The sequence below is a fragment of the Ochotona curzoniae genome, unplaced genomic scaffold, assembly GCF_017591425.1.
Source record: "Ochotona curzoniae isolate NIBS_2020 unplaced genomic scaffold, NIBS_Ocur_1.0 contig_3819, whole genome shotgun sequence".
NCBI lineage: Eukaryota > Metazoa > Chordata > Mammalia > Lagomorpha > Ochotonidae > Ochotona > Ochotona curzoniae.
Window position 1 is genome coordinate 6689400 of NW_024466004.1, and position 27396 is coordinate 6716795.

At 47.6% G+C, this 27396-nt stretch overlaps 1 protein-coding gene across 1 annotated transcript; it reads right to left on the reverse strand.

Annotated features, from left to right (window-relative positions):
• Positions 1–14933: 14933 nt before the first annotated feature.
• On the reverse strand, positions 14934–24606 carry LOC121158565 (triggering receptor expressed on myeloid cells 1-like). Its single transcript, XM_040983350.1, has 4 exons — positions 24493–24606; positions 19177–19533; positions 17704–17896; positions 14934–15367 (listed from the first exon to the last, which is right to left on the reverse strand). The coding sequence occupies exons 1-4, from the start codon at positions 24551–24553 to the stop codon at positions 15262–15264; spliced, it is 717 nt and encodes a 238-aa protein (XP_040839284.1). The 5' UTR covers positions 24554–24606; the 3' UTR covers positions 14934–15261.
• Positions 24607–27396: the final 2790 nt, after the last annotated feature.

Sequence of the window (27396 nt, forward strand, 5' to 3'; positions counted from 1 at the left end):
GAGGAATGTATACTTACAATTTTGTGTGCAAAATAATTTAAGATAGCATACTTTTTTTCTTTCTTTTTTTTTTTTTCAACTAAAAATTAAAGCCTAAAGACCAGCATTGTGGCACCCTGGTCCAAGAACCAGTCTGAGCCCCAGCTGCTCTGCTTCTGATCCAGCTCCCTGCTAACGAACCTGGAATAAAGGTAGAAGATGACACAATTGTTTGGGCCTCTGTTATCCATGTGGGGGTTGTAGGAGTTCAGGATGGCGTTCCTGGCTCCTGGCATCAAACTGGTCCAGTTTTGGCTGTTGCAACCATTTGGGGAGTGAACCAGTGAATATCTACGAGCTGTACTTCAGCTGTACTTCAGCTGTGCTGAGTGGGGGAGTCTTGACACACCCATAGCCAGTTTTTAAACTGTAAAGGCAGATCAGATTTATGGAGAGAGAGAGACAGAGAAAGATCTTCCATCTGCTGCTCCACTCCCCAAGTGGCTGCGATGGATGGAGATGAGTTGTTCCACAGCCAGAAACCAGGAGCTTCCTCCAAATCTCCCACATGAGTGCAGGGTCCCAAGACCTTGCACCATCCTCCACTGCTTTCCCAGGGAGCTGGATGAAAAGTGAAGCAGCCAGGCTTTCCGGCCTTCCCGCTTCCTCAACCTTCCTCTTTTCCGCGTTGATCTCCCACCACTTCTATCCCGTTCCTGCGCCGCTGGAATAAACCTCCAAAGATACTTTTGCATCTGGTGTTTTCGGCTCACGAAACCTGCCTAACTGAGCAGCTTCCAAGGCTGACCATATCTACATCCTTATGATCCTGTAACTTTGAATACATTCACTGATAGACACAGGAAAGCAGCAGACACAACCGTGTGGTGTTGCAGTGACCGATACCCCAGTGGCATTCAGCGAGCCACGATCTAAACTCCACTGGCAGCCGGAACTCCACCAGCACCAAGGTGGGAAGGGACGTTTACCGGGAGCTCAGGAGTTCAACTCAAAGAACTGTCCAATCCTGCTGGTCTGTTTGATTTGACCAAGAGCAGAGACAGAGCAGCAGGTGCCAGACAGGCAGTGCAGGGAACAGGATCAATTTAACAGCCCAGTCCATCCCCTACAGCCAAATTGGGTGTCATTTTGTACGTGTGGGGAAAACAGTGAGCTACACATGTGCTGAGCTGGGAACAGACTCGCTGAGCTCAGTGCATTGCAGTGTCCCACAGGGAAACAATACTGACTTTGGCATTGTACAGATCAAAATAGATCTGTGTGGCCCTCAGACCTAACAGCCAACAGGTTCTGACAAGATCAGTATCAAGGGAGTGGTACAAGTGACTGCAAAGAAAGTACCAGGTACCAACTGCAATAAGTAAAATTGAACTGTAGATCTGTGGGTAACACAGCTTAGAAACCTATCCCAAAAAGAATCTGATAACCAGAAGCACAATGACCAAGGGCAAAAGAAACAGTGGCACAATGAATGTTACTGAAGACTCCCCTGCAAAGCAGCAAAACCCTTTGCAAACCTCAAAGTTTACTGAGGAAGACATCGAGAAAATGGGAGATAAAGAATTGAAAGTGCTTCTTATAAAGCTACTTATCAATTATGAGAAGTACATGAATCAGGTACTCGAGGAATTCAGGGAATGTATTACACAGCAAGTGAAGCAAATGAAGGCTGATGATACATCAGAAATGAAGAATAGAGTGGAGCAAATTGAAAGTACAGTGGGGAGTCTCCAAAATAGAATGAAGGAGGCAGAAGAAAGAATCTCAACATTAGAAGACAATTCCTGTCACCAGAGGGAAAAAAGAAAAAAGCTGGAAGCAGAGCTGGATCAGACCCAAAAAAGGATTCAAGAATTGAAAGACACTATTAAGAGGCCAAATATAAGAGTTATGGGAATCCCAGAAGGTGCAGAAAGAGAAGCTGGGGTTAAGGGTGTGTTCAATGAAATACTAAGGAAAAATTTCCCTAATCTAGAGATAGAATTGGGAAACAAGATCCAGGAGGGATACAGAACTCCCCACAGGCTTGACCCAAAGCGATCTTCACCAAGACACATGATTATCAAGCTCTCTTCAACTGAACATAGGGAAAAGATCCTTAGATGTGCACGTGAAAAAAATCAACTGACATATAAAGGATTGCCAATTAAGCTCACAGGAGACTTCTCACAGGAAACTCTACAAGCAAGAAGAGAATGGAGTGACATATTTCAGATTCTAAAAGCAAAAAATTGTCGGCCCAGGATAACATACCCAGCAAAGCTTTCTTTTGTCTTTGAAAATGAAATAAAATTCTTCCACAGTAAAGAAAAGTTAAAAGAATTTGCCTCTTCCAAACCTGCCCTACAAATGATACTTCAAGATGTTCTCTTGACAGAGAAGAGGAACAGCACCTACCAAAACCAAAGGCAAATGGGAAGAACATCCCAGTAAAATGACAACAGAAGACTAAACCAATGAACAACCCATTGCTAAAATGACAGGACCAAATTACTACCCATTCATATTAACCTTGAATGTAAATGGGTTAAACTCATCAATGAAATGTTATAGATTAGCGAATTGGATTTTTTCCCGTTTTAAAAATTTTGTTTTTGACAATCTTTACACAGTTAATTAGGGCACAAGGGTTTAAGGGCTATAGGAAAGTGGGAAAGACGATCATTTCCACATTTTTTTCCCCAATATCTGGGGTGAAAAGGGAGGTAAAGGGAGAAGCCCCACCCAGTTTCCCTCCCATCTTAGGGCCCCAATGTTGGGCACGCTCCAGGGGTCTTGCTCAAGTGGTTTTGAATTGCTGTCAATTTCGCCATTCCAAGCACAAAGAAATTGCTGCAGAATCCACTGGTTGACATATCTTGTCTATCTTGGAGTCTCCATTTATCCTGTTTTTCACTGCCAACATATGGCTGGAGTGGTTTATTGATTTGTCCTCTTGTCTTTTCATGGTTGGGGATCTGAGTCTGGCAGTTCAATTGAGGTGAACCCAGACCAGGTTCTTGTGTGCTTGCAAGTACGGGGCCTGGTACAGTCCATCCCCCAATTAGCTGGTGGTTGCGATTGCTGGGTCAGTTCTGTTTGCAGCCGCATCTTCTACTCAATGGGTGTTGCAGTCCAGCTTGATTCTGCCCAGCACACACTTGGCCCTCACATAAACCAGTGGGAGCTGCAACCTAGTTGGAGCGACCCATAATGTGAACTGGATTTTTTTTAAAAAAACAAAACCCATCTATTGCCTACAGGAGACATCTCACCAACAAAGATTAGTGGGAACTGTATCATGGATTTTGATTTTTTTTTTTTAAGTTTAATGTCTTCAAGTAGATAATACAGTAGCATCATTTTCTTCAAGAAGGTTCTTGATTTTCCTCAGTGACACATTATTTAGCATGTTATTTAACTTCATGGCATTGTTAATTTTTTCCTGTTTTTGTGGCTTTTAAGGGGATGTATAGTAATAAAGACTCTTATATCTAAAAAAAAAAAAAAAAAAAAAAAAGTGAAGCAGCCAGAACACAAGCCGGCTGGCACTCACATGGAATCCCAGGGGGTGCAAAACAAGGATTTTAGCCATTGAGCCCTCACACCAAGCCCAACAACAACAACAACAAAATTTTAAAGCAAATTACATTCCTGCAGCCCAGACAATCTCTGATCTTCTTGATATCCGATTGCTTTTATTCTGAACATTTCATCAAAGCTTAATTGAACATACATGTTCCTTGTGGCTGAAGTCGTTCATGTAACATAGAGCTTTCAGGTTTGTTTGTGTTGTGTCAATATTTGCTATACAAGTTGTGTTATTTCTTCCTTCTTAGTGGTTGAATCATAGTCTATGTCTGTGTCTCTCTATACAGTTTAGTTATGTACCAGTTGCTGGAGATTTGACTTATTTGTTCTCTGGCAATGGTGAACAGTACTACTTTGAAGCTAGTACAAGTTTTTGTGTGAGGATGTATTCTCATTTCTCTTGGGTATGTTTTGAAGAATAGAATCCCTGGGTTATGTAATGGCTGAGTTTAGCATTTTGAGGCATTGCCAAATAAGTTTCAAGTGGCCACATCATTTTATACCCTCATCAGGGATGTATGAGGGTCATGATAACATTTTTAGTGTCCGTCCTTGAAACCAGGGTGTAGGGTGTGAAGTACAGTTGGGGCTACCCTCTGAGAGGAGCAGTTCTGCCATCGTGCCAATACTACGAGCTGTACTTCTGCAGTGCTGAGTGGGGGAGCCTTGACACACCCACAGCCTCCACAATGTGGTACTGCAGTGAATACTTCAAGCAATTGTAGCAGTAAAAAGTACTAGGTTCCGGGGTGCATAGTAAGTTTATGGGACCACTGATTGAAACGTTATTTAGCAGGTGACTGTATTATCTGTGGTTTAGATTCATGTTACCTAGTAACCAAAGGCCTTGAGCAACTTTTCATGTATCTTCTGTCATCTGTACGTCTTTAGAAAAATGTCTACTTACATTCTGTGCTCTTTTTAAATTGAACTGTTTGTCTTTCAGCACAAGAAAAATGTGCTGCATCACTTTGGCTTCCACTCTTTCAGAGGAGAAATTCACTGGAGCTAGACTTTGTGTCCCTGTGTAAGGAATGTCTCGTTTCTCTCTGGCTGCTTTTTCTCTTTGTAGCTGCAAGTTTGTCTTGTGTATTTCTATGAGTTTGTCCCACTGGGGGACTTAAATCTGCTCTTCGGAACTGTAAGTTTCTAACTCTTGCCAACAATGAGAAGTCTTCAAATGTTTCTTCTAATACTTTCTCCATTTCCCACACCATGTCTTTCACCACAGAAACTCTGATGAGCCAGATGCTGGCATTGTCCTTCTTGTGCCTTCGATCAGGGTCCTGCTTGGCTCAGTTGCTCAGACTGAGTAAATTCTATTGCTCTGTCTTCAAGCTCACCAAGTCTCTCTTCTGTCATCTCCACTCTGCTATGGAGTCCATCTGGTGAAGTTTTAGAGGGCTTTCTTGGTGGTGTTATTGTAGTCTTTAGTTGCCAGATTTCCTTGGGTTATTCTATTATTGATTTCTAATTTGATTTCACTCTTGTTTTTCCATCTGTTGCTTGCATCTTCCGCTTCATTGGAGTATATTATGACACAGAGCCTATGAAATTTTAATTTGAGCTGGTATCACATTTACTTACTTCTTCTAAAATAGGAGAGACAGAGAGGGTCCTCAGATACTGGCTCACTCCCAAGACACCCCCAACAGCCTGTGGCACTGCAGCCAGGAGCCAGAAGTCCAACCCACCTCTCCAATGTGAGTAGTAGGAATGCACCGACCTGAGCTGTCCCAGTGACTCCCAGGGTCCCCATTCGCAGGAAGTTGGAGGCAGCAGCAGGATCCAGGTGCTGAACCTGGCAAAGCAGGATGCGGACATCAAAAAGGGAGCTCAGCCTTCTGCCTGTCGACCCCTGGCAGCGTCTGCATCTTAGTTACCATTGACATGCGCCTCCCTGGTCAGCACTGAATCCAAATGGAGTTCCCTAATATTTTCTTACTTAGCACTTACCTCTTTGATCCACTTGGAGTTCTCTTAGACTAGGGTGTGGAGGCAGGATATAGCTAAGCACACTCTATTTCCATTTGCTAAGTGAGCTCACAGACGCAGACAGCCCTGTGATACTACACATGTTGAGGTATTTGTACTGTTTCTTCTTCTTTAAGGTTTCTTTATTTTTACTGGAAAGGCAGATCATATTTGCAGAGAGAAGGAGAGACACAGAGAAAGATTCTCTGCCTGCTGGCTCACTCCCCAAATGGCCACAATGCCTAGAGTTGAGCTGAGCTGAAACCAGAAGCCAGGAACTTCTTCCAGGTCTCCCACATGGGTGCAGGGTCCCAAGGCTTTGGGTCACTCTCCACTACCTTTGCAGGTCACAAGCAGGGAGCTAGAAGGGAGATGGAGCTGCCAAGACATGAACTGGTGCCCATATGGGACCCAGGAGCTTGCCAGGTAAGGATTTAGACATTGAGCTATTATATGGCTCTGGAACTTCCTAGGCAGTGACATCTGTAGTGATTTACTGATCTTAAACATAGCTGGGCGAACAGGCCACAAAAGGAAAACCAGACAAATGAGATCACGTCAAATGAGAAGCTTCTGCACAGCAAAGGAAACAATCAACAGAATGAAGAGATGAAGCACAAAATGGGAGAAAAGATTTGCCAACGAAGATCCATATCCAAATACATAAATTACTGAAAATGCTCAACAATGAATAACCCCGTTAAGAAATGGGCAAAAACCTAAATAGCTACTTGGGTTTTTTTTTTTTTAAGATTTATGTATATTTATTGGAAAGGCAGATTTACGGAGAAGGAGAGACAGAAAGAAAGATCTTCCATCTGCTGGTTAGCCTCTGAAACCCCAATGGATGGAGCTGAGCCAGTCTGCAGCAGCTCCTACGTACAACTGGGCAATGGGAGCAGCATAAGCATTTATCCTGGACCAGATGATGCAACTAAATGCATGCCAGGGTCCTGACGCTTAGGCCAGCAATGCAGCCAAATGCATGCCAGTGGCCTGAGACTTGGGCTGGCCTAGTAGACTCAGAAATATCTGTCATTGCTGTCTTATGGCCCTGAGCAAGTAGGAGGAGGAACCCTTCCCCTGACTGTCTTTCCTCTTTCCCTTTCACCTGCCTCCAGGCCTTTCTGCCTAGATCACTCTCAGTTTTTCCTCCTGCGCTTGCCCCTGCAGAGACAGAGATAAGAGCAGAGCCCGGAGGGGACACTCTAGGGAAGCTGCCATCTCTCCAGGAACTTTATTTACCATAGGTTCAAGGGTTTCCCTTTCCACCCTCCTCATTCACCTCCCCCACACACTGTTTTTCCCTTATATTATTACAATAGTATAGCCATTCAGCAACAGTCACAAACCCATCATTCTGCTATTTAAGTGTACTGTGACATTGTAGGTATGGACAATGGTAGAGTCCAGCATCCTTCTGTGGAGATGTATTTAACATTTTCATTGGGTTCATCTTTTATTCAGTAGAAGTGCATACTGCACCACATCTTTTTCAATATGATAGTTTCCCTTACACAATTCCTCTAGACAAACACATGTAGATACATGTTTACCTATATATAGACATTTATAGCTATATTTATGTATCTATCTTGCTTCTGAGGGAAAAGGCAAAGGTTGTGAGAACTAACAGTCATTTCCAAAGGACTCTTATCTTCCACCTCTGTGTTCTCCTGTTCTTTCTTGCAGACCTCCTTCCTGGGACAGAGAGGATCCTAAGCACCATCTCCCCCAAGCCAGGCCAAGCCCCTTCCCCTGGCAGCCACTACAGAGCCCCAGGGCAAAGCAAAGGAGGAGAGCAAGAGGAGGGTGGGTTTGGCTGAGCTGTGGCCTGCTCCTGTGTGTCCCTGAGCAAGACCCCTTGTGGCTGCCTTAAAGTGACTAAGAAGGGAGGATGGACCCAGCGATGGGGGACAGGGCCCACAGGGGTCTCCCCGGCTGAGAGGAGACCAGGTCATAAAGGGACAGAGAAGTTGGGAGGGGAAAGGGCTGGCTATGGAAGAGCTGGGGGATGGGATTTGGTGGGGTGGGAGGAGCTCTCGCTGACCAGGTCAGGAAGGACAAGGCCACCACCTGAAGCATGCAGTCACCGAGGCCAGAACAGCAAATCAGGTTTGCTTAAAGGAGAGGTCTAAGTTGATGGGCCAGGGATTACAAGAGACCTCCCAGGACCTAGTGGACAGGGGGCCTGGTCCCTTGCCCTGTCTTTGATCTTAAGCAGCTGGTCAGGTTCCATGTCATCCCCAGGAACCTCCTTTTTCTCAGTTGTGATGCCTTGAACTGATCCCAAAGATGCTCCTGAATCAGAATCCCCCGTGGCTGCTGGTTCACAGCTGCATGGTGGGGAGAGGGCGCCCCCTAGGCCCTCACTATTGACATTGCATCCCCACCAGCGCCCGGCATCAAGGCATCCAAGCTTGGCCAGTGTCAAAGTGGGCTGTTTCCAGCGGTTGTAATTGACCTAGTTTTTGATTATTGATCAATCCTCCATCCTGATGGAATCAGATTGATTTTCTCTTTGCCTTCTGATCTGTCTTCACTCCAAGACCTTGCAGATTTTCATCTTCAGTGACGTGTTTTTTTGTTTGTTTTTATTTACTTTTCTACTTTGTAACTTTATGTGCCCTACACATGATTTAAATCCATCTGAAATTTGTATTTGCTATTTGTATAGCTAGGTAGAAAACCTGAGTTTAGGTTTATTTTTTTATGTTTAAGTGTGTTCTGCTGGTTTTCTTGAGGGTATGAGTCTAAACCAAGGTCGCCCTCCTCCACTGGTTCATGGTGTTGCCTGATCATAAAATATATTCCCATATATACAAGGGCACTTTTAAGCATTTGTGGGAAATGCAATTAAAGGATACATTTATTTTGCAAAAAAAAAATCTTTTAGAATCTGTACATATGAGGGGATCTGCACAGGTCTAGAATCAAGTGTTTTGAACGTGGCGTAGATGCCTGCTTCCCACATCAGCTTACCTGCTTTGATTCCCAGATTCAGTTTCTGATTCCGCCTTCCCACTAATACAGAACCTTGGGAGCAGTGCTGATGGTTGAAGCAACTGGGTTCTTGTCGCCCACGTGGGAGTCCTGGATCAAGTCTCTGCTTCCTGTTTGCATCGGTCATTGCAAGCATTTAGGAGAATGAATCAGCAGAAGAGATCTCTCTTATTCTCTGACTCTCAAATAAATAAAACTTTTGAAACTAAAAAGAGTAGTTATGCCCTCTGAAAAACCATCAGAGTCCTGAATGTTCTGTAACAATGGATCTTTTCTAAATGTTTCAGTTTCTTTCATATTTAACAACCTATTCAAATTTCCTTCTTCTGATGTTCATCTTGACTTTTATATACATATTTAGAATATTCATTTATTTGTAAGAGTTACAGAGAGGGAGAGAGAGTCAGAAAAAAAGTGAAATCTTCCATCTGCTGATTCACTCTCCACATGCAAATCTTCCTCAGCGGCGGCAGGGGCCCCGAGTCCCTGGACCGTCCTCCACTGCCTTCCCGAGGGCATCATCACAAAGTTGGATCAAAAGTAGAGCATCCTAGGCTCAAATTGCTGTCCCAACAGGGTCCTGGTGTCGCAGGTAGTGAGTGGCCTAACCCTCTAGGCCATATCAGCAGCCTCGATATTTTTTATGATATTTTAGGAATTAGCCTACTCCTAGAATTTTAATGACCAAGGTTTTTTTCCTGGGCACCCCCAGCTGTTTCTCAGGCTTCCTGCAGCACTGTCCCTTGCGTGGCCCCAGCCCTGTGCAGCCCTTCACTCATATCTCCTACTTACAATACATTTAGGTTAGCAGTCTCCAGTGGCCACAGAGGCCAGTTCCGACTCACCAGCCCCGAGTAGGAAGATTTATTGAAAGCTTCAGGATAAAGCTCTGGGCTTTTTACTCACAATTTCATCTTCTTGTGTGGGTAAGCAGGCGCCCTCACAAATGAGAAGCTATTCACAGCCAACAAAAAGCCCTCCACTGTGCTCTCCCACACTGACTCCTCACCTACAATGTTGTAAATTCCTGGAGAAAGGAGACAGCTGTTTACTGGCCCCACTGGGCCCATTTCGCAGCTGCATGCAGCACCCTGTAAACACAGGGGTCTCTGGGATTCCAGTGGCTCCATTCTGATGCTGACTGCCTTGGGTTCTCCCATGTGTTGTGGAGACACCAGCCAGGAGCTTTCCACATCTGGCGCTGCTTGCCACCCAGTAGGTATTCAATGACTAAGTCCTGTAGCTGGTTCTCCACATCAGTGTAAGATGATTTCTGACATGACTGAGGACCAGCCTCCTGTGTCACAGGTGAGACAAAAAGAACCAAGAGAGCAGCGAGACAGTAGAAGGCACAGGTGCCCTGACTTTGGCCTAGAACTTTCTTCACATCTCAGCATCACCTTTCCAGGGGTCCCAGCTTATGAGGACTCTGTGCCCTGCCCCGGAGTCTCACCCATTGCCACCTTTGCACAGTCCCAGCTAGCTCTGATGATATAAGACAACCACTTGCTGGGAGGAGAGGTAGACCACGCACTGGTACAGTTCTACATCCTGCCTCCACAACTCCATCATTGTGACCCTGAAGGTGACTTCGTTGGGACAATCCTCTAGCACGTACCTCCTGTGGACTGGGCCTGGTTTTGGAATTTGTTTCTAGTCTTTGTGTGCACCAGAGTCTCTGGGGAGTCGCATCTGCCCAGCCACTGCCAAACCTTCAGGCTGGTGGCATGTTTCATGATGTTATAAGGGGAGCTCAGAGTCAGATTGTCTCCTTCCACTAGACACTTCAGCTCCTCCTCCACCTCCTCCTCACCTACAGCCTGGAACCCTGACATGAGGAGTGAAATCACTAGCTGTACCAATGTCCTTGCTTCTGCTACCCTCATCCCTAGCTAACTGCACCATAGGCATGAGACCACAGAGGAATACATGCGAGAGCCTCGGCAAGCCATCAGCAGTGACTAGGGATTCTGATTATCTTAAGATAGTTCAGCAATTGTGTGTGTGTATGTCTTCATATTAACAATATACACACATGCATGGGGGAAGAAAAGAAAAGCAAATGTCCATCACAGTTGAGTGTTTTAATCTAGACAATGAGTATATGGTGATTGCTCTTCCTGTATTTTGTAATTTGGAAAATTCTCATTGCAGATAGATACAAAAGTGTGTCACCAAGGCCAGTGTTGTGGTGCAGTGGGTTGCAGCCACTGCAACGTCTGCACCTCATATGAGGTTGCTCCACTTCTGATCCAGTTGCTTGCTAATGCACCTGGAAAAGCAGCAGAGGATGGAGGGCCCAACTGCTTGAGCCCCTGCCATTCACACAGGGACCCATATCCAGTTCCTGGCTCCCTGGCTTCAGCCTGACCCAATTCTGGTAACTGGAGCCATTTGGGTGTTCTCTCTCTCTCTCTCTCTCTCTCTCTCTCTCTCTCTCTCCCCACCCATTCCAAAGAAATACACTTTACAAAAACTTTTTTTAAAAAGTTTTTTATTGGAAAGGCAGATATACAGAGAGCAGATACAAAGAGAAGGCTCTTCCATCCGCTGGTTCACTCCCCAATTGGACACAATGGCTGGAGTTAAGCCAATATGAAGCCAAAAGCCAAAAGCTTCTTCCAGGTCTCCCGCGTGGATACAGGGTCTCAAGGATTTGGGCCGTTCTCCACTGCTTTCCCAGGCCACAAGCAGAGAGATGGATGGGAAGTGGAGTCACTAGGACATGATCTGGCACCCATATGGGATCCTGGTGGATGCAAGGTGAGGCTTTAGCCACTAGGCTATTGTGCTAGGCAGTTTCAAAAACTTTAAAAGAGCATCACCAGTTTTACTACCCATTTTCTATTCTACTGGGCATTGCTCAGACACACTCCCTGCTGTCTGGCAAGCAATCTTTTACAGGAGCTCCTTGGATCCCCAGATGGATTGCTTCTCCTGATCCTCTCCACCAAGACACATCCCATGTGGTCCCAGAGGGGAGTCCTCCTGAACCATCCTCTAGGGAGAGACTGCCTTACACTTCATTGCACCTGCCAGGATGATGGCACAGGGCTGGGAGTGACTAGTTTGTCTCAAGGCCATTTTCTCAACTGCAAAACATGCCATACTAAGAGAAAACCCATTTCTGTTTCATCACCGAGCCCCTACTGGGTCAGGGAGCCTGTGCCACCCAATGCCCATGCCTCTTACCTGTCTATAACACATACACTTCTGTTCCAGTCCACCCTGGAGAAGTGAGAGAGACCCTCCCTGCAGCCATTTCCATCCTTCCCTGCCTCTCCTTATCTGGGACACAGAGCTGCAGCAGCGTAGCAGAAACAGTGACAATGGCTGCCCCAAGCCTTGCTCCTTCCATCCCATCTCTCTCTCCGGATCCACTCTCTGCTAGCTGACCCAGAGTCTCCTCTCCTGGGATGGAGAATGGCAGCCTTTGCTGACAGGCCAGACCCTGCCTTTGCAGTTGTGAAACCTTGAGAGAGATGTGACGAGAGGCAGCCCAGGAAAACCCACAAGATGAAGACAGGAGCAACAGTGGTCCTTGCAGCCACTTCCTTCCTGTTATCACTTCCTTTCATGAAGCTGTAGTCTTGCTAGGAAACACTCAGTGGCTCCCCTTCCCTCTCCACAGCAAGTCCCACCCACCAGCCTGAGACCCTTGACTCCACACACTTCCTCAAGTCCCCAAGATGTTCCTGGCCCCTCCCTCCCAAAACCTCCCTAAACTCTTCCTGAAACAGCTCTATACATCTACAGCCACCCACTCTTCCCCAAGGCCTGGCTCAGTGCTCTCTCACATGACCCAGAGCCTTTAATCACACTCTATTGTGGAACCTCTAGGGAAGCTGGCTACACACACACACAGGGGCTCTACACCCAAAGGTTCTGATTGGGCAGGTCTAGGGAGGAGCCCAGGAATTTGCATTTTAGTGAGTAACCCAGGTGATCTGAGACAAGTGTTCCCAGTAGACCATGCTTGCCAGAGCTCTTTATAACACCTGCTGTGGTGATCGACCTATGTTCTAGGTAAAGGTTTCCCAGGGCTGCCCAGTCCAGGCCCCAGCATGGAGGTCACTAAGACAGTACTAATAGCATCTGGCTGCTATGACTTGCCATCCTACTGTGTGTCAGCTGCTTCTGAATTGTGTCACTTAATTTTGTCAGGGTAGGGAGATTGCACAAGGGTTGCTTGTCATGTCTCAGTTCCCTGACACTAAATGCCATCTCCGCTGGGGACACATGCCCATGTGCGGTGCTCCCTGGCTTGCAATTACTTCCCCTTATGCTGGCCGTGGAGGCCGAGGTTTCTCCATCCACACCCTCCCTGCTTCTCCCTAGCAGCGAAGGAACAGGCATGTGATTTCGCCTAAGTTTGGCCAAATGCGTGATTCTGCCAATCATTCTCATCTTGATGATATGACCCAAGATGTAGGACCAGCTGGAGATGGTTGGAGTAGCCTGCTGACAGGTAATGAGTAGCGTCCAGCATCCAGGGCAGTGTCTCCTGCTACCTACGCTCCTTTGAGTCCTGCCCATTTCCTATGTTGGTCTTTTAACCTTCTCGGTGTCTCTGTGACCTCCTGACATCCTTCTGCAGTCCTTTGTGGCTTAGCATCACCAGAGCTGGATTCTGTTGTTGGCATCAAGGATCTCAACTGGTAATGGTGAGGAGGCATTATGGCCCGCAAAGGTAAGACAATTAAGACCTGGAAGATTAGCTGAGTCCCCCAAGACCAGACACACTGCAAGGATACTGTGTCAGTTAACTTTTCATTCCTGTAGTGCAATCCCCAAGACAAGCTACTTAGGTAGTAAGGATGCCTGTTGGGAGCCACAGACTTAAGGACCTTAGACTTGGCCTACCTGACAGCCTGCTGCACTGCAAAGCCTGCCTTGGGCAAGCAGGACCACAGCAAGCAGGGTATTAGGCCAAAACATCCTGTGTAGAGCAAGGGAATAGAACCTCCACCCTTGTTCCTGTTCAGATGATTAGTTCCTCCCCTGTTTCAATATAGATGATTAGTTCCTTCCCTGCTTCAATGTAGATAATTACTTCCAGGAAACCCCTTCCCTTCCCCTCCTCCCCTAGAGAAAAAGGTATACATATGAGGAGTAAAATAAAGAGCAGGAGGCACTGTTTTCCACCAAGCCCATGTGTCCGTGTGTTTCTTGGGCCAGCAGCCCGGCATTCCCAGTCCACCCTCAGGGTATGAGTGTCGTGTCCTGCAGGTCGGGACAGATGCCTATTTTACTCTGTAGTTTTTGGAGACTCATGGCCCACAACAAGGGCCGTCTTGTTGGCTTAGCTGTCACGTGAGGCTGGTGGACGGTGCAATGGCAGAGTGTGTGCAGACACCATAGTGCATGAGCCAGGAAGCTGAGACAGCAGAGGGGTCCAGATCAAACTTCTCCCTAGAATTACCCACAGTGCTCAGAGGGCCTCTCACTTGGCCCACTTCCTAAACATCACAATAGCCATAAGTTTTTACCTTGTTAGAACCATTCAAGTGTGACTCTTGGGTTTAAACATTTGCATGAATTCAAGGGCCAAAGTCTGTTGAATCTCTAGCAGATTCTGATTTGGGATTCACACCCACAAGTTGTGCAATGCCAAGCACAACTAATGAACCCCACAGCACTCATACTCACTGGTGGGAATCTCAGCTCAGCCGGGGTATCTCCTTAGCTCCCCAGACAAGCCTGACCCCAGCCACAAGATCTTGCATGTGTCAGCAGAGATTACAGTTGGATTGCGGTGAGCCCGTATATCCCCCCACGTATTCTGCCCCCAGATCTGGTTTTCTCATGTGTTGGTTAGTGTCATGGCTCAGCCTAACATTATCTGCCCCTATTCCATCTCTCACTGGTGAGTACTACGATCTAGCCCTGCCAGATAGGTTCCCAGCTCTAGCTTTAATGTGTGCCAGTGAGTAGTATTTGATGATGGTTGCTGCTAACTACCCCGACTAAGGTTTCCCATGTTTGCTCGTGCTTCAGACTAACCTTTAAAGAGTTTCTTGTTCACCCCTCCAAACTACTCAGTCTCAATACCCTCACTTACCTGAAAGTACAGTGACCTTGTCCATGTATGTCCCTCAGTAGTTATTCCTCACCATGACATGAACCTGAGGTCCCCATCAGCCTCACTTGTGGCATAGACCATACCCCATGTAAACACATACACTCAAGTCCCTAGACTTGTGTCACCGGTAGGCAGGCCAAGGGCTCGGCCTGCGTGCCAGTGGCGCCCAGGCTGCCCAATCTGGAGTGCTGCTGTGACTAGCACCCCATGCAGGCCCCCTGAAGTCACCCGCTGCCCTTGCCAGGCATGCAGGATCAAGGTTACTCCAGGTGGGTCCAATCTGGAGTCACCTCTGCCTTGTTGCTTTATTTTTAAGTTATTTATTTGTTTATTTGTTTGTTTGAAAGACAGGGAAAGGAACCAAACAGAGAAAGATGATCTTCATCCAACAGTTCACTCCCCAGTTGCCACAGCAGCTAGAGCCAGGACCCAGAAATCCAATCCAGGTCTCCTACATGGGTGACAGGGATCCAAGTCCTCCATTCACCGCCTGCTGCTTCCCAGGGTGTACACCAGCAGGAAGCTGGATTGACACTACAACTGGGACTTGAACCCAGATGCTCCACTATGAGATGTGGGCAGCTCAAGCAGCTAAATGTCCACCCCAGAGGTCACTCTATGAGTTCACAACTCTATGGTGAAAATGACCTTTGGGTGATTGCCAAGAGGGCAGTGAAGACCAGGCTCTTGCTCAGGAGTCCGCAGGCCACGAGGATGACAATGCCAAATGTAGAGATCCTAGGGAGAGAGAGAGAGAAGAGACTGGATGATGATCCAGCAGTGGGGCATCCCCAGAGGAGCATACATGGAATCCTCCATGCCCTGATCACATTGCCTCGGCTCTCCCCAGCAACTTCCCCCTAGTGTCTGCCTCCCATGCACTTCACTCTATGCTGTTTCCTAAAATGACACATTACAGAGATCTTTAGCAGACATCAGAGTCCCTGGGAGGACAGGCCTTGGGGAAACAGCCAGCCTGCCTGGCCACGGCTTCCTTCTTTGTGATGCAGCAGACAGTATGGGATCCTGGGCCAAGAACCCTGTCTGCAGCAATTATTTCCAGCGGTGGTCACCTTCTCTTGGTAGTCTCAGTTCCCAAAAACTGTAAACCAAGAAAACTCCAGTCCAGATTGGATCCCATCGTGCATTCTTAGAGATTGAAGCAAAATGATTCTAAAAGTCCCATGCAGCTCTAGAAATATATCATTAAGAAAGGGAGCTACAAATTCAAGAATCCTCCCATTCAACCCACAGGTACTTGGGGATGAGAATATAAGGACTCTACAAGACACAAGAGAAATGGGTAGTCGGAGAACAACCAGAAGCCCAGGCTCAGTGCTAATGTCATGTAATTGAACATAGAAGGACAGATCAGCAGGGAGGGAAACCACATATAAGCAACTTAAAGGGGTAAGTGGCCCCTTGGTGCTGAAGTCTACCCCCAGCCCATTCCTAATGTTGGACACTCTTTTTCACCACCCTAGAGTCACACTGACACCTTTGTTATATGTTCATTAACTTCATGTGGATGAAGGCTCACTAATTTTTTTCTCCCCGTGGTCGACTGTACTCAAGGGGATGATTATGGAAATGTAGCAGAAATTAATATGTTCATAGGTGGAAAAGAGAAGTCCTCACGCATGCACTACAAGGATGGACTCACAATGAAATGATAATCTCTTCCATTGTTGGGAGACACCTCAATGGAAGCATAATGGACTTGTGGAAAATTATGTAAGACATCCATTGTAGGGCCCAGCACGGTGGCACAGTGGTTAAAGTCCTTGCCTTGCACGCCCGGGATCCCATATGGGCGCCAGTTCTAATCCCGGCCGCCCCGCTTCCCATCCAGCTCCCTGCTTGTGGCCTGGGAAAGCAGTCGAGGACAGCCCAAAGCTTTGGGACCCTGCAGCCACATGGGATACCCGGAAGAGGTTCCTGGCTTCAGATTGGCATAGCACCGGCCATTGCGGCTCACTTGGGGGGTGAATCATTGGACGGAAGATCTTCCTCCCTGTCTCTCCTCTCTGTATATCCTCCTTTCCAATAAAAATAAAATAAATATTTTTTTTAAAAAAGACATCCATTGTAAGACTGGAGGGGAGAATAGAGGGGAGGAGAAGGGAACTTGGGGATGGGGAAGGGAAATCCCAGCACCTATTAAACTGTATCATAAAACAATAATTTTTAAAAAGCAGTGCATCATTGTCTAAGAATAGGCCAATGGTTATGTGTGCTACAGCTTTTCCAATTGATGGGGAAATACGCATTCATTGACATTACAATGAAGTCTGGGTAGCAAGAACAAAGAATACTTTCAGCAGGGAAAACAATGACATGTGTATAATGAGAATTACTGCTATGTTAACACAGCCATAGAATTAAGTAGACTGGGAGACAATATGGAGAAAAAAGCCAAGCTAGATTAGTAGGAATATGGAAGAGTTATCTCTTTCTCTGTTAATTCAATATTTAATGACAAACATATTCTAAGATAAGCCAACACTGAATAAAAACTGAAGCGGAGCCTGCATGTTGAGTTAGCTCTACACTGAGTCCACACACAGAGCTCTCACAAGCACCCCCAGAAATGGGGGGCAGGGAGAGGGGCAGAATTCCCAGCTTACAGCAGCTGCTAAGGGTTGCTGGGTTCCAAGCACTCGCCCAACTCTGCCCTTAACTTCTCTGTTGTGGGGGCAGAAAAAGATGCCAGAGTTGGGTCCTGCCTTGCCTACAGTCACACAGTCCACCTGGCTGACATCAGCACCCAGGCTCGTCACTCCCAGTGCAGTCCCCCATCCACCATCAGACCCTGGGCTGGTTGAGGAGCACTGGACTTGGGCAAAGGAGCCACTTCCCTCACCTTGCTCTTCCTGGTTGCACCAGTGGAGTGGCAGCTTCTCTTCACCTCTCCCTCCCCACTGCCATCTGGGGAACCCAGCTTGCCTGAGGGAGCTCAAGCCTACTCCTGCCCTATCTTTCCCAGGTCTCCCTCTCCACACTCACACACACTTTTAACACAAGGCTGCAGGACAAAGGACTCCCTGCTCAGGTTAGAGATCTAAGAACCATACCTGGTGACACGTGTCACATCTTTAAGGTGGAGTCCAGGGTTAGGAGTGGAGGCAATGGTAACTGACGAGGGCGCAGGTGGGTCCACAGTTCCGGGTGAGGTGGAGGGTGTGCTCAAGGCCTTGGTAGTGGTAGGAGAAAACATGTAGGTTGGAGTCGGGTATTGTGTAGAACTCTTGTGGAAGGTAGAGGGAACTGAAATAAATGCAAGAAGGCACATTGAATGGATGGATTCATAGGGAGATGATGACAGATAATTGCTAGGTAGATATAAAGATTTCTGATAGGTGGATGAATGGATGGTGGGTAGCCAGTAGAGTTTATGGGGCGAAATAAAAACAGCCAATCAAGAAACAAGCTTTTCTGTTGCTAAAATCCAGGAAATAGTGTGGGATCAGAGACAGGAAGAAGGAAAGGGGAAAAAGGAGGAAGAGCAGGACAGAAATAGGAAGGGAGGATTAGAGAAGAAAGCTTCAGGCATTCCCATGATTGGAAATGCGCTGTCTGCCACTTTGCAAACCTAGGTACCCCCTCCCCATCTCCAAGAGTGATGCCCTCAGTCCTCCACGTTGGACCACGAATTCCACCTTTCGTTCACCAGTACCTCAGACATGTTCGGTTGCAAGTTCTCTTTCATTCATGTAATCACATCTGGAACTTGTCCTCCTTAGGCTCACAACTCTTGTGGCACTGGAAATTAAAACCTATTTCCCTTTCCTGTGCCTTTCTTAATTCATCAGGTCTTAATTCAACATCTATTAAGAATCTAACATGTACCGGACATTAGAACAGGAACTGGAGATACACAGCCCAGCAGGGCACAGGCGCTACACGGGTAAGTAAATCAGCCTATGGGATCCAGTGCAATCATCTTGCTCGCAAGATGGGGCACAAAATGAGTTTTGGAGGCTTATGCTCCCAAAATGAGAGCCATGCACCTGCGGCATCAACATCACTTTGGAACTGATTTGAAAGTCAGATTCTAGAGTCCTGGTTTTGACCTCCTGAACCAGGCTCCGCCTTGCAATAGGATCCTGTGGTGGTCTGCAGCTGGCCACAGCGAGGTGGGAGAAGCCACTGTGCTTTTAGATGTTCATGGGAGGGCCACCTAACACACCCCACAGAAGACAGCAGGCTTCTGAAGAAGTGACTCTAACTAGAGACGTGAAGCATGGACCCAACTTGTCCTCCAGTGGCCCTAGTCTGCCACTTGCCTTTTCCTAAAAGCCTTGATTCCAGTAACCACACTCCAAGCAGCCTAGGTTCCCTAGTAGAGGGCAGAGGAACCCCAAGCACAAAAGCCCTAGCTCACTGACAGAGCAAACACCTCTTGCATCCTCCAATACAGAGCTTCTGGAAGGAGCCAGGCTACCTGGCTGGAGCCCAGGGACATGGCTCACAGCTCAACTGCTCTTCCCACCACAACCTGCAATTTCATCTGGCTGCCTCCCCCTACCCCCACCTAGGTCACTCACCGTGGCCCACGCGCAGGCGCACAGGATGGAACAGAACAACGGGCTCCCTAGGGGGCTGGTAGATGATGCAGCGATACAGGCCCGAGTCTTCCACCTGAACATGGACCAAGTGGACATGCAGCATGGCTTCATGGGGGACATCTTCCAGTTCGCACCTCCCCATCTGAACTTTCCTGGGCTTCCCCATAGACACCTCTGTGACCAGCAAGGTCAAGGGCTCCTGACCAGTCTCCAGCTTCTGCCAAGCCTTCCGGCTGTCAGCATACTTCTGGATGTTGAAGGGACAGCTCACCGTGAGGTTCTGCCCTACTTCCAGGTCATACACTTCCTCGTAGTTTTGTGTTACAGCTTGCAGCCCTGTGAGGAAAAAAGAGGGTTAAATTCTGTGATAAAAACTTCTTCTTTGGGGGAAAAAAAAAGGCTAGGGGAGCCACTGGTCCTCATAAATGCTTTTTCCAGATGAGGCCCTTGAAGACAACATGTCCCCTGCAAGCTGGCACTGGGCCTCATATCTTTCCATGGCAAAGCAGGCTTGTTCTGTTTTCTCACTAGAAGAACCAAACCGTGAATGTTCATGGGAGGGCCACCTAAAGCACCCCACAGAAGACAGCAGGCTTCTGAAGAAGTGACTCTAACTAGGGACATGAAACATGGACCCAACTTGTCCTCCAGTGGCCCTAGTCTGCCACTTGGGCAGATTTTAGGTATAGGCATGGTGGCACAACCAACTAATTTAATTCTCTGCCTACAGCAATGGCATCCCTTACAGTCGTCAGTTCATGTCCCAGTTGCTCTACTTCCATCCAGCTCCCTTCCTGTGGCCTGGGAAAGCAGAGAAGGATGGCCTGAGACCTTTGGCCCCTGGATCCACATGAGAGACCCAGAGGATGCTCCTGGCTCCTGACTTCAGATCAGCTCAGCTTCAACTGTTGGGACCATGTAGGGAATGAATCAGCAGGTAGAAGATTTTTGGTTTTTGGGGTTTTTTCCCCTCTCTCTACCTCTCCTGTGAAATCTGCCTTTCAAATATATATATATATATATATATATATATTTTAATTTTAAGAACTTGTCATTCCTAGATGTTAAAAGAAGAAGAAAAAGAAGAAAGAGGAGGAGGAAGAGACGAGGTGGAGACAAGGAGGAAGATGAGGAAGACGAGAAGGAGGAGCAGGAAGAAGAAGAAGAAAGGGAAGAAGATGACCTGACTGGAGACAGAACAGGGGACATTGTGCTAGGAAGACCTTGAGTGGCCAGGAACAGAGAATATTGCAGGGAGGCACAAACAGGGCACGAATGGCTGGAAAGATTGGCTCTTGGCAGACAGGTTGCCTCTAAGTCAGGCAGAGAAGCCAGCTCACCAGCTCACAGGACAGCTGGTAAGGAAGGCACCTTGAGGGCAAGAGAGATGTTGGCTGACCTGGCACTGATGCCTCTCTTGCTTGGGTAGTAGAACACTCTTCTAGGAGAATCATGCCCCAGCCGACCCATTCTCAGTGGCAGCAGACCCACTGGACAGCAGTTTCCATCACACCCAGTCTGACCTTGTGGGGCTGAGGAAGATCCTCTTGCCTAGAACTAGGGGAGGCCATGCAGCGTGGAAATGAGAAGAGTCAGGTAAGGGACCTTCAGCTGGATACACAGGGCTCTGTGATTTGAAATCCAGGTTATTTACTCAGGCCTGGATGCCTTCCTCCATGGAACACCAACACCAGTAACCCTGGGACAGACTGGACCCCTGCAGGTCACCACCATCCATGACCACAACTGCTATCATTAGTACCACTTCTACTGGACCTGTACGATGGCTCAGTTAGCTAATCCTCCCCTTGCAAGCACCAGGATCCCATATGGGAGCTGGTTTGTATCCCAGCTGCTCCACTTCTGATCCAGCTCCCTGCTTGTAGCCTGGGAAAGCAGCAGAGGCTGGTCCAAAGCTTTGGGACCTTGCACCCATGTGGGTGACCCAAAAGAAGCTCCTGGCTCCTGGCTTTGAATCGGCTCAGCTCTGGCCTTTGTGGCCACTTGGGGAATGAATCGGTGAATCTTTTTCTCTATCTTTCCTCTTTCTGTAAATCTGCCTTTCCAATAAAAATAAATGCATCTTTAAAAAAAAATACAACCACTGTTGTTAATACTACTGCGATGGTTAATGCTACTGTTACTAATACTGCAGCTGTTACTAACATCACTGCTGTCATTAATACTCTTGCTATTTCTTTTTTTAATTTATTTTTATTGCAAAGTCAGATATACAGAAAGGAGGAGAGACAGAAAGGAAGATCTTTCATCTGATGATTTACTCCTTAAGTGACCGCAACGGCTGGTGCTGCATCGATCCAAAGCCAGGAGCCAGGAACCTCCTCCAGGACTCCCACATGGGTGCAGGGTCCCAAGGCTTTGGGCTGTCCTCAACTGCTTTCCCATGCCACAAGCAGAGAGCTGGATGGGAAGCAAGGCTGCTGGGATTAGAAACAGTGTCCATATGGGATCCCAGCACGTTCAAGGCGAGGACTTCAGCCACTAGGCCACCATGCCAGGCCAAATATTCTTGCTATTTCTAATATTACTGACATTGTTAATGCCATTATTCCAGCTACTACCAATCCTGTCACTGTTACTGACACTGCTGCAGAGGCACTTGTTTTAACCTTTGGATGGTAGCTTCTAGTATGCTCACTGAAAATGCCCAAGCTGCCTCATGCACAGCCCTATTCCTGCCCACCAGGATGGGCCCTCAGCTCCAGTACCCCCAGTCCACCTCATCCTAAAGATCCAATTCCAGGACTCTTGCAGGTTTTGAAGACTTGAAGGCCACCACGTCTGGGGCCAGACCTCAATTGCTCTTTCTTTTCCTTAAGATTTATTATTATTATTATTCAAAAGGCAGAGGGTTAAAGAAAGGGAGAACCAGATCTTCCATCCATTGGTTCATTCCCCAAATGGCTGTTTGAGGCTAAAGTCAGAAGCCAGGAACTGCATCTGGGTTTCCCACATGGTTGCTAGAGGCTCAAACACTTGGGCCATTTCTGTGGCTCACCCAGGCACATGAGCAGGCTGCTGGATCAGAAACAGAGCAGTTAAAATTTGTGCCTGCTGATGTCACCAGTGGGAGCTTAACTCACTGTGCCACAGCATGGGCTCCCAGATTTTTCTAAGAAAGCCTTACTAGCAGGTGTCCTGGGGATTCCCTCAGACTCTAATTAGGAATACCTCTCCAGGAAAGAAGTGAGTAAACACCAGATTTGCTTAAGCCAAGTGGCTTCCGCATTTCATCAGACAGTGCTGGAAAGCTGTCTGTCTGTGTTGGCCCCATGCTGGGTTCTGGGACGGGCTCCACCCTCAGCTGCCACCCTCTTGAAACTCACATCCCAGACAAAGCCCCACGGTTTGCCAGCTCCCCAGGAGAAGGCTGAAGCCACAGGCAAGAGAGTCTGCACACAAACTTGCCTGTCTCAAGCCAAAAGAGACAGACATTGATGCTGAAGCATTGCCTATGCTCCATTGCAACGTAGGAATCCCTCACGATACGTTAGAAAATAATGACTCTACAGGGAGCACTGAGGGTCGTGCTGGTCCCCAAGGACCTGAGTCTCATCTGCCCACCTGTCTGTTGTCCCCAGCTCCAAGCAGGGCTTGCAAGCAGTGTCTGTGAGGTGTGGTTCATGGCCCTATCCACACAGAGAAGCCAAGCAGAACAGTCCGCCTGCTGTTTCTTGCTCCTTCCCAAGACTAGTCTTGCTTTCCATTTCACCCAGGTCTTCCTCTCTCTTGCCAACCCGCATAGGCTGGTATCCGTAGTGCAGGTGTGAGCTGTCACATCATATGTTTTTCACAAGGACAGCTGGGACGTAGTCTCCTCCAGGCCTCAGTCACAGTGGCCTCCAAGCCCCCTGCACACAACAGAGGCCCAAAGCCATGACCTCCACCGAACTGGGTGCCAGAAGTGTCCTCAGCCATTGCACATCTGCCAGCTTCTAGGATGCCCCTGGGGCATAACATTTAGCCAATAACCTATATCCTACATGATCACAGACTGTCAGCATCAAAAGCCCGTGATGGAAAATAAAGGAAAAAAATCTGTTGGGAGTCATTTCGGCTTGCGGTTAAGATGTCAATTAAGAAGCCTGGGTCTCCTACTACAGGGCCTGGCTCCAACTCCTGGCTCTAGCTTCCTGCTGATGGAGGGTGCAGGTGGTGAGACCTCAAATAATTGGGTCCCTGCCACCCGGATATTAAATTCCCAGCTCTTGGCTATCGCCTCAGCCCAGCCCGAGCCATAGTGGGCTAGGGCTGGGGAATGAACCAGCAGATGGTTCTCTGTTTTGTTTTGTTTTTTTTCAAATTACATTGCATTATGTGACACAATTTTATAGGTACTGGGATTCCCCACACCTCTCCCCAACCGGCCCCCGCCGGTGGATTCCTCCACCTTGTTGCATTACCACAATTCAAATTCAGTTGAGATTCTTCCTTTGCAAGCATCTACCAAGTATAAAGTCCAGCGTCTTATTGTCCAAATAAATTCATCAGTTTCTTGAGGAGACCATCTCTGGTCTGAAGGTAGAGCCGACAGAATATCATCCCGATCAATTAAAAGCCCCGACATTACGTCAGTAACATTTTATAAAGTTATAGAATTAGTTGACATGGTATTGAGTAACCAATATGTTAGAAGAGAGAGAAAAAAAAGAATGCAAGTTCTGAACCACATCCTGTGACTTCTACATTGACATTTCAATTATTAGCTTATATATAACTGGTTTCTATACACCTTAAAATGGCTATAGATTACTGTTCAGCTGTCTCATGTCTATTTTAATTTTTGTATTTAGCAGTTTATAGCATTGAAGCATGATTTTGCTGAACCTGGCTGTTTTACGGGTAGTTTAACAAGACATATGTCAACAGTTTAGGTGACCCATTTTAGGAGGGGTGTGCAGAGAAATCTTCAATACCCTAGTGAGGAGTAACTAATCTTTGTGTTCCACCCAGTGAGTTATAAGTGCATCCCTGCTGACCATTTCCTGTCTGTTTCTAAGCTTTTCTTGTTGTTCTCTGTCTATTCTAGATCGTTCGTTTGTTTGTTTTGAGAGGTTGATCCAAGGTCATCGGAACGACAACCAAGAGCACTGAGCGGTCCACAGAAACAGAAGAACAGTAAACTTCCTTCGGAACTAGAGAGAGGAGCTTTCTCTGGTCTCTGTCTGCTTTTAAGTAATACATTTTAAAGTTTAAAAAAAATCCTTTACAAAAGGGAGTCCCCAAGCTCTTGCCCCAGAAGCCTCACTTGCTCATACCCCTTCCTAGCCTTACCTGAGATGAAGAACATCCATAGCAGCCCCTGGACCCTGGCCATCCTCATCCTTGAATGCATCCGCTCCTGTGGCCATCCAGAGCTCTTGGATGAGCTGCAGGGTGTCACCCTGACCTCAACGCACGAGGAAGTTGAGCAACAGGATGTGAGGCCTTTCCTGGGAGGCACTGGGCTCCTTGTGCTGTACCCCACTCCCCACCCTGATCCTAGACATCTCGGTTGCTTACGTGTGAATGAACCCCAGGTTCCTCTTCTCCAGGAACCATGATGATGAGCTTTCCGACTTCTCAGAACCCGAGACAGAATCCCCATGGCGACAGGTTACTACCAGGTGGGACCATCATCACCCTGGAAAACCTCTGGTTTTCAGCACGTCTTTGCACTCCCTCCTTTGCGCAGTGGCTCCTGACACCTACCCGACTCAACCTCCCCTACCTGAGGACCCCAACGCGGCATGTCCTGCTGCCTCCACTGCCCACTGGACTACAGCTAGGTTACCATAGGATCTCCAGGAAACTCCTCATTGCTGGAGTTGCAAGCATTGGTGCCCCCCATGGGAAACTTTTTCAGAGACCACCCTGGTGTGATGTAGGTCTCCCTCCTCCCTGATTCCCTGCATAGCTCCAGGCAGGTTATAGTCCCCCGGGACCTATAAGTAGTAAAAAAACTCAGTCTATCTGTGCCTCAGTATGACGCAGGGTGTGTGCTTTCCTTCTTAAAGATCTTGAATTCCAGGGCCAGAGTGATGGCTCAATTGGCTAATTCTTCATGTTCAAGTGCCAGCACCCCATTTGGGCACTGATTCATGTAGCAGCTGCTCCACTTCCCATCCAGCTCCTTGCTTGAGGCCTGGAAAGGCAGTAGAGGATGGCACAAAGACCCTGCAGGGGCACCTGCAACCATATGGGAGACCCAGAGGAAGCTCCTGGATCCTGGTTTCAGATCAGCTCAGCTCCAGCCTTTCTGGCCATTTGGGGAGTAAATCAGTGGATGGAAGATCTTTCTCTGTCTCTCCTTCTCTCTGTAAATCTGTCTTTCAATAAAAACAAACACATCAAAAAAAAGGAAAGAAAAGGATTTTGAATTCCAATCATTGGCATAGTCAGCAGGATACATGGAGTTTCCAACAATCTGTTCAAGATTTCATTGAACTGGCAATGCTTGTCAACATCCTACCCAGTGTGGCAACCATTGGCAATTGCACCATCCATCAGTTGCACCACTTTGTGGTGCCCCTTGTAGCATGCTGCCAGACTATCCACCCTATATTGTTGCTGCATGGGTAATGTGTTTCAGAGGGGTCCCCCCGCAGCAGAAGGAGCATCCTCAGCAAGGCTATGGGCCTGACTGGGGCACACAGACAAACCCCACCGAGCTTTAGAGTGAGGTGTGACACTTCTGAGCCCACGTCCCCATGGAGGTGCCAAGCCAAAGAGTCCCAGAGCAGCTGTGATTCTCCTAAGAGGGTCTAGCAGAGAGGAATGCAAAGTACCACCATTCACATGGGAGTATCTGCGGTCATTACAGCAGGTGCTAGTCAGATGCCAGCCCTGGGGGTGACCCTGCATGGACAGCCATGGCCTCCTCAGGAGCCTGTGTTCCTTGGGTGCTGCATTCCTCGTCCCCCACCCCCATGGACCTTGAGAGTCTCAGTCCCCACAGTCTGAGACTCTTCATGTCACCCACAAATGCCCTGAGCATTTGGTCCCCACCACCAGGCACAGGAGGGAATGTCAAACAGTACCCTGAGATGAACTAAGTGCTCTCCGCATCCCAATACCCCCTCATCCCATCCCCATCCAAGTCCTAGAAGTTGCACACACTCTGCCTCGGGCCACTGCCTGCCACCATACAAAGTTCCAGTGCTGCAGTTCCTGGACCCAGAAGCCAACCTTAAAAATAATGACAAAAGTGGGGTGAATGGGGACTGCCATTGTGGCATAGTAGGTCAAGCCATCTGTGACACTGACATCCTGTATTGGATGGTCCAGGTGCTTGGCCCTCTGCCCAACCATGTGGGCGACCCAGATGGGAGTCTCAGGCTCCTAGTTTCAGCTTGACTGAGCCCTGGACAGTGGAGTCATCTGGAGAATGAACCAACAATAATGCAGGTAGGTCAAAAAACACAAGAAAAGCCTGGCACTGTGGCTCAACAAGATTAGCCTCCACCCTGTGGTGCCAGCACCCCATGTGGGCACCAGTTTATGTCCCGAGCTCTCCCCCTTTTCATTCAGCAGAAGATGCCTCATGTCCTTGGGCCCTTGCACCCATGTGGGAGACCCTGAAGAAGCTCCTGGCCCTTGGCTTCAGACTGGCTCAGCTTTGATCATTGAGACCATTTAGGGAGTGAACCAGTCTCTCCTTCTCCCTGTAAATCTGCCTTTCCAGTAATAAATAAGTAAAATACCCACAGGGAACCACTTAATTCCACCAGTTACTCACCTGATTAAAACTTTCACAGACAGGTAAGAGAAGTGTAGCCACCTAAACAGCAAGTCATCCTGAAGCTGTGACCTCTAAGAGGAAAAAAAAAAAAAACCCTCTTGCCGTGCCTCCTGCCCTGCAGGTCCCAGGGAAGCTGCAGCCCTGGAGCCCAGGAGCCCCCTCCTCCAGCTCCAACCCCTTCTCCTCTAATCAAGCAGAGACAGGCATAGGCATCAGGTGGTGAAAGCCTTAAAAAAAAAAATCACATTAACTACAAATCTAATGCGGTGGGGAGGTGGGGGTTGAATCTTTTAAAAAAAATAATAGATGAGTGTTGAATTTCCAAATTAATCAAATTATGGAAAACACATCGTTTCACAACCTGTCATACTGAGGAACCTCAGTATCAAAATCCCAACCATTTGTTCATGGCTCACTGCTACTAAGAAACTGTGAGCTTGCAGGCTAAATGGCCTATG

Excerpts from the sequence above, each read along its gene's own strand:
- LOC121158565 (XM_040983350.1), bottom strand. The coding sequence starts at position 24,553 with ATGCATTCAAGGATGAGGATGGCCAGGGTCCAGGGGCTGCTATGGATG. Across the intron at positions 17,897-19,176 it reads GCGCCTGCGCGTGGGCCACG|TTCCCTCTACCTTCCACAAG; the intron begins GTGAGTGACCTA and ends CATTTATTTCAG. Across the intron at positions 15,368-17,703 it reads GATGTGACACGTGTCACCAG|GATCTCTACATTTGGCATTG; the intron begins GTATGGTTCTTA and ends CTCTCTCCCTAG.